The sequence below is a fragment of the Tauraco erythrolophus genome, chromosome 10 (assembly GCF_009769465.1).
Source record: "Tauraco erythrolophus isolate bTauEry1 chromosome 10, bTauEry1.pri, whole genome shotgun sequence".
Classification (NCBI taxonomy): Eukaryota; Metazoa; Chordata; class Aves; order Musophagiformes; family Musophagidae; genus Tauraco; species Tauraco erythrolophus.
The window spans coordinates 24,229,900-24,242,328 of record NC_141474.1 but is presented as its reverse complement, the minus strand read 5'-3'; the positions used below and the strand labels follow the sequence as shown (position 1 = coordinate 24,242,328).

Below are 12,429 nucleotides of genomic sequence, written 5' to 3'. Positions count from 1 at the left end.
GTTTCTCTTCTGCTTTAACTGAGGGAGGGCTGAATCCTGAGCTCTTTGCTCAAACAAGGGCGCTCCCAGTGATTAAGGTTGAATTTTGTGAGAGCAAGGAGCCACGCTGAGCATAAGAGCGTGTTTGCCAAATAAGCTGCCAAAATGAATGGTGGCCCTGGTAAATGGAGATACTTCCTTTCAGACCCTGGCACTTCTGTTCCCCGTGAGACCCACAGGTGTGCCTCGTTCATTCCAACCTGGAGAAGATGCCAGAGAAAGTCCTGCTTGGTCACCAGGCTGAGGAGTGAGGGACCACTGCAAGTGACACACTTAGAGCTGGGGAAAAGACAACACAAGGTTGTTTTCCTTCCTTGTAGCTACCTGGGGACTGGTTTCTGTGCATTGAGAGCCCCTGGTTCCCTGTGCTGGGAGCACTGCGTATCCAGACTAGATGAGACGTATAGGGTTGTCCTTCGCTAAAGGCAGATGTGTTGAGTGGCTGTATCCCTGCTCGCCTGGAGCCACCAGACCTGCATCTTCATAGAATCATGGAATAGTTTGAGTTGGAAGAGACCTTACAGATCATCTAGTTCCAACCCCCCTGTCACGGGCAGGGACACCTTCCACTAGATCAGGTTGCTCAAAGCCTCATCCAACCTGGCCTTTAACACCTCTAGGGATAAGGCATCCACAACTTCTCTTCCAGCTTGGGTAGTAGACTGATGCCTTGGTCTGTGCTGCTGACAGTCCACCCAGGTTATAGTATGAGTGTAGGTCTTCCAATGCTTTATAAACTTTAAGTCTCTCTGATGGAAACGTGAGATGAGGGGAACACAAGCATGGAGGGGGAGGGAGAGTGTCCTTAGGTCACGGGGCTTCACAGGCAGTTTCTGGGATTGTTACTTGTTTGCAAAAATGGGTCATTTATTTAGTTGATGTATTTATTTGGAGCATTTATTTTCTCCAATTAAAGACCCACTGTCCAGTGCCCAGGGCATACTGCCATCAGTGTTAGGGTGGAAGCAGAACCAGACTGTCCAGTTTGCTGGGCCTTTTGGTCCCGCAGGGATGGAAATGCTTCCAATGTCATTCATTGCACTGGAGGTTTAGCTGTCAATTCGTGTGGCTAATGATGCCATACTCGCTGCTTGTGGGCCATATCCAAATGTTAGGTGAGATGATCATTATTCCCCTAACTGGAGCTAGGCTGAGACCTGTATTAATGAAAACCTCTGGAGCTGGGGGTAGAAACTCAGCTTTTAGTAGCATACCTTTTGCTAACTGCTGGCGTCATTCTCTCTAGCAAAGTGTGTGCAGTCTAAGAGAGGTTGAGCTGATCATGTGCCTGTATTTAGACTGGTCATTTGTTTTAGATGGTTCCTTTTCTTGTGATCTTTTTTTATTTGGGCACCAGTAGGAAGCAGCTTTCCTGCAGAAAGAGCTTTCTTAGCATGCTGGCTGGGGCTGTTGGGGTCTGTTCAGCTATGGGATATCATGGACATATATGTCATGGCTGTAAAATACACGGACCAGGCTGCTGTTTATGTGATGGCTGTGCAATTGCGAGGAGTGACTCCAGGTGGTTCATTTCAGCGCGATGGTGCTAGCATCAGATGAGCCGTGCCCAGAGAGGAGACCGTGCTGTCAAGTCACATTGCTTACCCTGCAAATCGCCGCTGCCCTGCTGCTTCCAACATCATGCTTTTGACAGGCTTCCTGCTTTCATAGAGATTCCTCTGGACCTCCTTATTCAAACGTGTTTGTACGACTCAAATTATTGCACCTAAATGATGACACGTGCCTCTCTTCAGGACCAGGTGTTTGATTTTGGCACAGAGAGTCTCTTCCTTTCTTAGCCTAAGAAGACAAAGCCAGTACACTGCTGGGGCCCCGTGTATGCTGGCTCCTTTGGCCACGTATTCCCGGGAGATTCCACTCGATACGTTTACCAGCTTCCTTGCTTTTCTTCCCATAGAAATGGAGGCAGCAACAAGACCAAACCACTTCTGGTACTGCGCTACCCTGAGTCTCACGTCATATGCAAGTGCATTATCTGTTTCCCTCCTTCATCTCCTTGCTTTGGAAACTGCTCGTAGGTCTGAAGAGATGCTGCCCTGTTCACCTGAGGGTTTTGGAGCTGGGCTGAGCACTCAGGTACCGCATGGGGTATGCATGGTGCAACCCAGCTCAAGGCGGTGTATCTAGCTTGTATCCACATCTGACCAGAGCTTGTTCCTGAATTTCAGCCTTCAGTCTGAAGTCCAGTCTGGATTCTCCACTCTTTCCTCTATGGAGAGCGGGAGAAGACTTTGCCCTGGACATGGTCTGTGTTGGGATGTTTTTGCAGCTGATGCTGGCACTTGCAGCTCTTCCCTCATCCTCTACAACCTCCCCGACAGCCCCCAGATGCCCGAGGAAGTTGTGAGATTCCCCACCCCCCTCTGTTTGCAAAAGCCAATTTCTGGGGTTGTGGCTTTTAACATGCACAAACAGCTCTAATTTAGTCATTTATTTAGTTGACATATTTATTTGGGGTGTTCCTTTGCTTCAGTTAAAGATCCTGTGACCAGTGCCCCAGGCGTGCTCAGCAGTACGTGAATGAAGAAGATCCATCAATTACTCTTGATCAGATCAAACCGGCCGGAGAAAACTCACATAACTTATCTCCCTGCACAGGCTCGGCTGGAGCCGCGTGGCTCTGACTCAGCCTTCCCCATCTGAGGGACGCATCGTACCTCCCCTGCGAACACACCAGGACCAGCACAGTGTGGGAGAAACAGCTCTCCAAATCCTGGGTCCTGCTGTCCCTTCAGGCAATCCGTCTCCCTTACTGGTGCCATTTTGTTTCATGAGCCCTGTTCCGACTGGTTGCGGTAGGAAGGGAGAGAATAAGTACGTGCGCTCGCGGCTCTGGCTGCTGGTGCTCAAGCCTGTGGTGAGACACTGTGCAGCACCGTGCATCTTCCGAGTTGTGACTGCTGTCTTCTTCCAAGCACCTGCTCGGAAGACAGCCTCTGCTTTCTTAGCCCTTAAAAAGTTAGTATTACTAACCAAAAAATGAATGCATTGGTGTCTCTTTCCGTCCCTCATGTCTCATTTGGTGTTTTAACCGTAAAGGCTGAATGGAAAAGCACCAGGGCATGACAGGTGAATCGTCAGTCCTTCTGTCTGCCCCGTAAGCCGCTGGCTGAGCAGGATGGTTTTGCAGGGATTTGTGATGAGTTCACTTAGCTGAGGACAGCTTGGATGCTCCAGTCGTGTTAGTGCGTTAGCTGCTGTGGAGAAGGGCTGTGTGCTGTGCTTGCACACAGCTCCTCTTCAAAATGTTCAGTCTGAAAGGTGTCAGCGGCCTGGATGTGGCTGGATGTATGGAAGTCTTCAGCCAAGCTGTGCTCTCATGAGATTTTTTTTGCCGAGAGCTACGGTCCTTCTGATGTGCAGCATGTTACAGCAGGCTTGAGGGTCTCTTCTGTCTCAGAACAAAATGCACTTAAGAAAACAGTTTGTGTTGTCAGGACACTGATTGAATCAAACCTGCTCTCTTTTCTCTCTTACAGGTTACCAGGACAATGCCAGTACTTAGGGCTGCCGGTTGCTGATTACTTCAAACAGTGGATTAATCTGAAAAAGGTACTTTTGTGCAAACTGCCATGGTCCCCGTCTCACTCTCTCCCCCCTCCCCTTGTCCTTCTCCTTTCCTGTTTAAGGAGGTGTCTAATAACTACTGCTGTTTTGCATTGAAATGAGTTATTTTCTCAGAAGCTGGGCTGAGCGAGTCCTCCAGCTCCCTATTGTATGTCCTCTAATAGAGTCTTACTGTACTTGATGGGATGTGTTCTGCAGCTGGGGAGAATCCCATTGTGGCAGGCACAGTGCAGTGTCACCGCATAATAGTGGGACACTGTGACGCCCCTCCTCAGCGCAGGTTGTGTTGGCCCCGATGTTGCTGACTCTCTTTTGTTTTGCAGCTATATAAGGCTCCTAGGAGCTCGGTTCCCTTCGTCAAATTTTGGTTGACAAACATGGATATATTCCTAAATAAAAATCAGTATTTCCCTTTGTACTGTGGGGAAAGGGAGCTGTCTAAGAAACCAGCGGTCACTTTGCAAAGCAAAATACTTCGGAATTTACTATCTGGTGCGTTGTTCCGTGCCTTCTCTGGGTGGTTAAGAAGCAGCCTGCTGTGCATCCACAGGGTCTCCTAGCACAGCTGCTCCATCTGCGCAGAAAAACTGTGGTGATGCCGTGAGCCACAAATTAAAGTGGGAAGAAGAGAACAAGTGTGATTACAAGCGGTAGCAGGGTGAGGGGGGAGACTGAGGTCTGTGCACAAGAGATACTGGGGTGACCCTCCTGGTTAAACCTTTGGATGAGTAAGATTCCCTTCCCCCATCCAATTTAATGTTTTATTTGGGTTTCTGTGCCTTTTCCTGATAATTAGGGGTCTCGGTAAGTGGAATTTGCTTGTAAACAGCTCGTTGTACTTCTGGGCTTTTCTTTTGTTCTTTTATTTATTTGTTGTTTTAAATGGAAGCATGAGTGACAGGCTGAGCGGCCGCAGAAGGACAATTTGCATGATCTGTTCCGTCAAATAGGGTAGAACATGAACTTAACAAGGGATGCTGGCAGCACATTCCCGGCTGAACTTGTCAAAGGGTCTTGTATTTCCCTGCTGTCAGAGCAAATCTTTTGGCTGATTGCTGGTCCTTGGTAAATGAAATCTGAAAGCACATTGGGGCATTCTGCAGTTCAGTGACCATTAATGATCGCCATTTGAAGTTCACTAAACTTCCGGTGAATGGATAGCAGCTACATAACCAGCAGGTTGATGGCTGCAGAATAATAATATTAAAAAAAAAAAAAAGATTCCCTATGTACCGTGATGTTTGCTAAGAAGTAAGTTGATGCAGCCATGCTCCTCCTCTGGGCCTCAGGATGAATGACTTATGGCTCTTTCCCATAGTTTGAGGCTCCTGGATTTGGCTTGTGAGGAGCTGGGATTCATCATAATGTGAACATCAGGCAAGCGGCTGTTCTTCAAGATGGACATTCATGTATTGTGTTTCAGCAAATGCTGTGATCTTAAGTTCAGGGCTGGTGAGCATCCATGAAGTACCAAGCACAGAGCTAAAGGCAGGAGGAGGGAAGCTGTTGCAGGGAAGCGTTCCCTTGCCCAGCTCTCGGAAGGGGTCACTGGCTGTGCATGGAGGATGGAGGCACATGGGTTGGAGTTGTCCCCCTCTGCAGATGCATTACTCAGAAAGTGAGACTCCAGTCTCCTTCAGATCATGTGAGGAGGGGATGTGTAGGAGAAATGTTCATCTTCCTCCAACCCCTCTGATCCCTTAAAATTCTGAAGTTTTTCTGACCTTTTAATATCTGATGCCCTGTGACACAGGGTGGTGCCAGGGTCCCTGCGCCCCTCTGGGAGGTGACCCAGGTTGAAGAGAGCAGAGACCTCTCCTGGCCTGTGAGTAAATAGCTGACTCCCCCCGGGGTTGCTCCTACCCCAGGGTGAGGATCTTTCCATGCTACTGACTGCCCCACTCTTTGGGGGTGATTGTGGGGGAACTGCCTGTGTGTTTTCACGAGAGAGGATTTCCAGCACAGGTAATTCTGGGCAAGCAGCGGGACCCAATGGGACCTTGGTCTCTTCTGAGTGAGCTTCCAGTGAGACAAATAAGTCTGGACAGATATCTAGCCCCACTGCTCTTCCCTGCATAGCTCAGGTGGCCCCATTTCTCCTCCCTCTGGCACATTCCTGACTTAGAAATACCTCCTAGGCTGAGTCTGCCTCTGATCTGATCCATGAAGTGAAGGTGTTGGGGAGGGGGTGGTGTGAAACTGGTGCTTTTTAGGTCGTGCATAATGCAGATACTTGGATGTTTCAGATGTCAAGAAAACAGTTGACGTGAGTGTAAATGGCATGTGGGACCGAGAGTGGTTTCCTCCAGGATGCCCCACCTGTGTCGTCTGGCTGTGCTTCAGGTCTCGGCTGTGAGCAGTGATACCAAGAGGACCCTTCTGAGTTCGAGAACTGCTGCTGCAAATGCAAGGCAATGCAAAAGAGTGGGATTACATGCGGAAAGGTGTGCGCATGGGGCAGACGTGTTTGTGTACCTGTGTGTAGTGCAGTAGCCAAAAAATGTGTTCCAGATTCTCTCTGTCCATGCACACACGGCTTCAGCTCCTCTTTTTCTTCATTTTGTATCATCTGAAGAAAAAGTCCTTGTCTTTGCTGCCTCTGCTAAAGCGCGGGATGCTCCAGAGCTCAGCAGTCTCTCTTCCCGAGGTGGTGAGACAGTCTTTCCCAGGGTTCCTTCTCCAATAAACTCCTTCGCAGCACTTCTGTGCTGCAGGAGCAGTTGAGGTGAGCATGCTGTACCTCCAGGCCTCTTTCACAGTATCCAAGACTTGCCTCTCAGACAAGCTGAAGATGGGAATCAGCTCCCACTAGCTGCCATGTGTCTGTTTCCCCACGAAACCTTTTGGATTGATCTGGCCATGCAGGCAGTGGTCAGCTCCACACCTGACTGCTGTGATGGTGGCCACAGCATCTTGGTATCTGTGAAAAACCCTGCTGTGGAGGACAGAAGGAGAAAAGCTGCCTGTGCACTTGACCGTGTTTGCTGAGGTTTTACTTTGGCCTATGCCCCCCCAACCTGTTAATGCATCCCTTCCATCAAGCCTGATCGGTGTTTGCTGACATTTTTAATGTCACTGAGCGATCTTGTATCTCTGGTGAACTGTCAGTGTAGAGCTGACTTGGGGCAGAGAGTTTCTCATGTTCTTCACTTCGATTAGCTCAGCCTTTTGGGAGGGCAGCAGAAAGCAGAGGAGGCTTTCTTTGAATGCTGCAACATTTCAGATATCCCCCTAAACCATCTCGACAGAGAGCCACCATCCTGTCTGCCAGTTCTCCTTATGTGCCTGACATGTCGATGCGCAGAGGCCCCGTGGGTTAGGACTGAGGTGCAGAACCTGAGCTACATCATTGGAGCTGGATGCTCAGGATGTAAATGGCAGAGTGTGCTTCATGTCAGGAGCGAAGGGCACCACTGGAGAAAGACTTGCAGAAAGGAGGAGGTTGTGGCTCAAGATTTGTGTGTAAAGGAAAACTGCTGCAGCTGGCAAGCCACAACCAAGCTGCCACACCAAAAGTATCCTCAGGTAGCCTGGCTAAATTCATTAGGGCTTGTTCTAACGCAAGGATCAGCTGTCATTCATGCTCCCTTTCCTCTTTCAGGAGCCTCTGTTGTTTATCGTTCCAAGTCTCGCTTGAGGTAGTGGCATGGTCAGTCCCGTGATGGATCCTCGCACTGCGGGGATGGAGCCAGAGCTGTGTTAGGCTGAGGACACGGTGCCTGCGATCGCAGGGTGGCTAGGAGCCTGGGAATGGGAAACCTGGCAGGCAGCAGGAGTGCCAGCATTGCCGGGTTGGGAGCACATCACGGAGGGGAGAGTGGTTTGATGGAGGGAGGAGGTGGAAGAACGGTGGTGAAGCTAGATTTTCTTACAAGTTAGCTTGTGCAAGAAAAACATTAGAAGGATGGTGAGCGTGTCAAAATGCCCAGACCAAAGGTCTAAGCCAGGTCCTCTCCATGCCAGAGGCCGGTAGCCAATGCTTGCGGATGTAACAAGAAGACTGTGATTCAAATCAGCTTTCTCTGGTTCTCAGCAATTGTCCCTTCAAGGATTGAGAGCTGGCAGCTGCCTCCGGATCACTGTGTCTGGCACTCACTGTTTTTACCACATCTGTCTACCAGAAACTTGTACATCCTTTTCTGAATCTGCTGATGCTTTTGGTTGCTACAGTATCCTGCAGCAATGAGTTTTGCTATTTAATTATCCATTAATTATACTCCGTTTATTGATATTGTGTGAAGATGTGAAGAAACAGTTTTGTTTCTTTTAAACCTAATGTCAGATCATTTTCTTGCACCCAAGTCTTACATTGTGTGAAAGAGCAAATAAGTGTTTCCAGTTCTTCTCCCTTGTGTTACTCTTGACTTGGGGCTTCTGCTGTACTCTTGCTTCGTTGTGTCTCTTCCAGTGCAGCGTAACTTGCCGGAGGGCTGGCACAAACGCCCTTGCAGGCTCTGTGGCTCTAGGATTGGGTTGCAGAAACTATTTTTAGCGCTGTATGCACTATCCTGGTCTTCCATTTCTTCTCCAGATGTTACGTGGTTAAAGTATAAGAGGAGTGGTTTGTGTAACCAGTAAAGGTTTGTTTTATTCCTTGTTTTTCAAATTATATTTTATTAATTTTTAAAAAATAGAATCTTCATACTCATCATAGAGCTGCCCCTTTCTCAGGACAGCTGTCCTGGCATGTTTGACCATCTTCGATTTCTGTTCGCAGAGGGCAGCGTGTCTGTAGGTACAGTAATAGTGGTTGGTTTAGCAGTGACAGGAAACTGGTCCTAGTTTGACCTCCTCCTGAAGTCCAGGAGAGTTTTTACGAAAGGCAAGGCTTGGACGATGTACGTGGAGGAATGCAACTTTCCTTCTGTGGGCGTCACGAAACCGAGTCGACGGAGCCTTGGGGAGCGCAGCGTGAGCGTGCTGGAGGTGCCGTGGCTCTGCGCAGAGCTGGCTTTTTCCAGGCTCAGCCTTTATTGATTTGTAGATACTCGTAGTTGGAAGCAAACTTAATATACATGCACAAATGTTTTAAGGTCACCTACTCACATTGTGAAATCTGACAGAGGAAGCATGTAATAGGATGTTTTTGTTAATATTTGGCAACTAGAAATAAACACGTCTTAAACAAACAAAGATTTGCTAACAGCTTTTTGTCTCTCCTCTGAATTAACAATTCCTTCTGCCTTTTGGGAGGAGGAGGAGTTCTGAGTGCTTCTCAGGCACTTGATGCTGAAGTGTCTTGAGTGCTTTGGATGAAAGAAGGCACTGAAATGGGTGCAACTGAGAAATGGTTTATTTTTCGGCCTGCATGCCTGGAAGTTGCTTTTGTGAGGTCTGACTTCTTGAGGACTTACTGTGATGGTTACAGATTGCCTGTTTATTGAGTTACTGGCTATAGGGAACACAAAATGCCTAGTAAGGTTAGAACTGACAGAGGAGGACTCTGCAGGCAGAGTGCTTCATGGCCAAAGTATCGAGCACGTGAATAGATGTTGCCATTTAACTGTGAAGAGCTGCTCATACACCCACTGTGCTCAGTGCTTTGCTGGTTTGCAGCATGGGTGAGTGCTCTGAGACCCTGTCACACCTTCCTTCAGTGGGAGCTGTGCTTTCCTGCGCTCCTCACCCCTGGCTGTGGAGCTCTGGGTTTTGGAAAGTCTCCCTCCGAAAGCAGGAACGGGAGAAGTTGTGAAAGGAAACAGCAGGAGAACTGCAACTCCAGGGTTAAGGGGAGTAAGAGTGTGTGCAATGGCATTGGTTCATAGTTGGTAGGAAATGGAAGGAATTGCTTATAACAGCAAAATGACCGTGTTTAATAAATACTTTGCTCTGTATTTACAGAAAGGCAGAGGATGCCGTATCGCTGAGCAAGAGGTTTGCTGTTACAACGCGATTTTCTGATAAAGTTAAGTGGTGGCCCTTGGTTGGCATTTTGCATAACTGGTTTACAGGAGTTTTAAAGAGCTGGCTGAGAAGCCCTGGACTGTTAATAAGTCTTTGAATATTGGGGAAGTTCTAGAGGACTGGAAGAAGGCTAATGTTGTACCAGTAATTTAGAAGGGCAAATGGGATGACCGATGAAGTAATTATAGCCCTATCAGCTTGACATTAATTCTGGGCAAAGTAATGAAAAGCCAGATATCATAGTTGATTAATAAGGAATGAAAAGAGGGTAATATAATGCCAATCAATGTGGATTTATGGAAACTAGATCTTTTTCAAACTAACTTGATATTTTTTTTATGAGACTACATGTTTGGTTGATAAAGGTAACCATGTCAATGTAATATACTTCTGGAAGGCATTTGACTTGGTACCTTATGACATTTTGATTAAGAAACAAGAGTGATACAAAATCAACATGGCACACATTACATTGATTAAGAACGAGCAAACTGACAGCTCCTAGCATTTAATTGTAAATGGATAATCATCATGGAGTGCATGTCTTCCTAGTGGGGTCCCACAGGGATCTATTTCTCAGACCTCTTGTATTTAACACTTTTATCAATGCCCTGAAAGAAAACATAAAAATCATTTTTGATAAAGTGTGCAGATACTGCATCCAGGAGGCAGCTGCTGTTGGATTTATAAACAGGTGAGTAGGAGCAAGGGGGCTGGATCATCTCTTTCTTTGGGACTAGTTTGACCGATACGGGATGCTAGGTCTCATCTCTGCATCGGAAGGGTGCTGGAAACTTGAAGACCGGACAAGAACTGGAAGACCTGTGGGAAGACTTGCCATGCAGTAAAGACCCTGGGAGCCAGTTAGGGTACTGGAGAGAAGGGTAAGGGAGACTTGGCCATAGTCTCTGAGTATCTAAAGGGAGAGGCAAAATGTGGTGAGAATCTATTTCAGTCTAGCAGACAAAAGCATAAGCAGTTCCAGTGCCTGGAAGCCAAAGCGAGGTAATTCAGGTGCAGATTTTTACAGTGAGGGTAATTAACCGTTGGAACAACTTACCAGGGCTGTAGTGGATTTTCCAGCTCAGGAGGGAAGGTTTTTTTTTCCTAAAAAGGTCATCTCTGGTTCAAAGAGGAATTAATTTGGGGCAGCCTCGTGGCCTGTGTAGGTCGGGCTAGCCGATCGCAACACTTTCTTCTGCCGTGATAATCTTCGACTCGGTCTTGACGTAGCTCTGGCCGCTGTGTTCCCTTGTGGTGAGAGCACCCTTGAAGGCTCCTGACTTGGGGCAGCGCAGGTGGCACGAACGCCGTGGGGCTGGGGACGGAGAGGACGGCATCCCGAGGAGCGCGGCACTGCCAGCACAGGCAAGGGAGCCCTCCTGCTCCAGGGACTGGAGCGCGGCAGCCATCCCCGATTTCTCCTTTAAATCTGTCGTGCAGCTGTCTGAACTCTGAAATTTCTTTCACTCTCTCCCTCGCCTTGTTAACATGTGTTGCCTTTGGGGTAATCAGGGAAAAAATATTATGTCCTTTTACAATTACCGGGTTTTGGAATATTAAAATGTCTCTCTGCATCGGCAGTGTTATTTTGATTGGTATTCTAACCTTTGACTAGCCCATAAAGCGAACCGCTCTTGAAGCCAATATTGCAGGACTGAAATTTAATTCCGAAATGATTCCAGATAATAGGGAGACAGATAATATATGCATGAAGGATATTATGTTTGGACTAAATGCAGCAGGGCCAGGGCTTGGGAGTTGAATAATAGCCCAGAGTGAGTTATAATCTGTGGGACAGAAATACCTTACTGTCAGGGCCAGGAGAGGAACTCTTAAATCAAAGGGAGGGAGATGAGGAGGGAGTCGAGGATAGTCGTCTCACAGGGAAAGGGCGTCCAGGAGAGGCCTTAAAGGGGCAGCCCACCCTGTCCCACTGCAGAAGGACCTGTCCTCCCTTTCTTATTTAACGAGAAGTGTGAAGTAAAAACACATTTCCAAGGAACACCAAGAAACAGGGGGTTGTGCCGGGAAGAGAGGGTGAGCATCTGCAAGTTCTTGACAGCCTTTTCCCCTTCCTCCTCCTGGTCTCATTAGAAGGGGATACGGGATGGGTTGGCGCATCAGCCTCCTTTGCCTCGGTTTCCCTGGAAGCTGTAACCAGATGGACCGAGGGATTGTTGATGTGAGTTTGTAATACACACTAAGGTGGGGTGCTCACATAATGCACAGTAACCATTGGGGCTGGTTTTGGTATCCACCTTCACATAAAACAGAAGAAGTGGAGGCACGGTGTGGAGGCTGCATGGCCACGGGTTGTTCGGGGCTCTGCTCTCCCCTCCTCAGCTTGGGACTCACTGGCGGGCAGAGTTGTCTCCCTCCCTCGGAGCTCCTGCCTGGCCTGGTGACTGGAGACATAGAGTAGGAGCATCCTACATGACAGCTACGTGCAAAGTCAGTGCCTTTTAAATACTGGAGGCTTTAAGAAGCAACACCCCACTCTGGACTCTCTGACCTTGGGAAGGAAATTTTGGGTTTTTGCAGTTTGCTCTTCTGCAAGTGGCACTTCGTGCTTTGTCGGCAACTTCCCAAGCATGGTGGAGCAGTCAGCAGCGTACTTTTTGCTCTGCAGTAGCTCAGCCCTGTAACTTTAACCTGCTGGGCAAGTTTTTCTGTAGCTAGACTTTGCAGAGTGTTGCAGAGTACCGTGCCGGCAGCTGTCCTGAGAGGAGGGGAGTTGAGCAAGCGGAGATGGAGAATGATCTCTGCTGCTGGGGTGACACAAACCCATGTCAATATAACAGGCTTTGGCTCAGTGGCATGAGCTTATAGTTTCAAAGTAATGATCCCAGCCTCGCATTTCATTTCCTTTTCTTGCAGTCTCAGGAGCTGGTCCTG

At 48.1% G+C, this 12,429-nt stretch overlaps 1 protein-coding gene across 4 annotated transcripts in view; it reads left to right on the top strand.

The window, feature by feature from the left end:
• ERI3 (ERI1 exoribonuclease family member 3) overlaps positions 1–12,429 on the top strand; it is a 132,223-nt gene that overhangs the window by 49,882 nt on the left and 69,912 nt on the right. For all 4 annotated transcript variants that reach the window (XM_086617391.1, XM_086617390.1, XM_086617389.1 and 1 more), the window contains one exon: positions 3,540–3,612. In XM_086617391.1, coding sequence (XP_086473517.1) covers positions 3,540–3,612 — 73 coding nt within the window. The remainder of the gene's footprint in view (positions 1–3,539; positions 3,613–12,429) is intronic.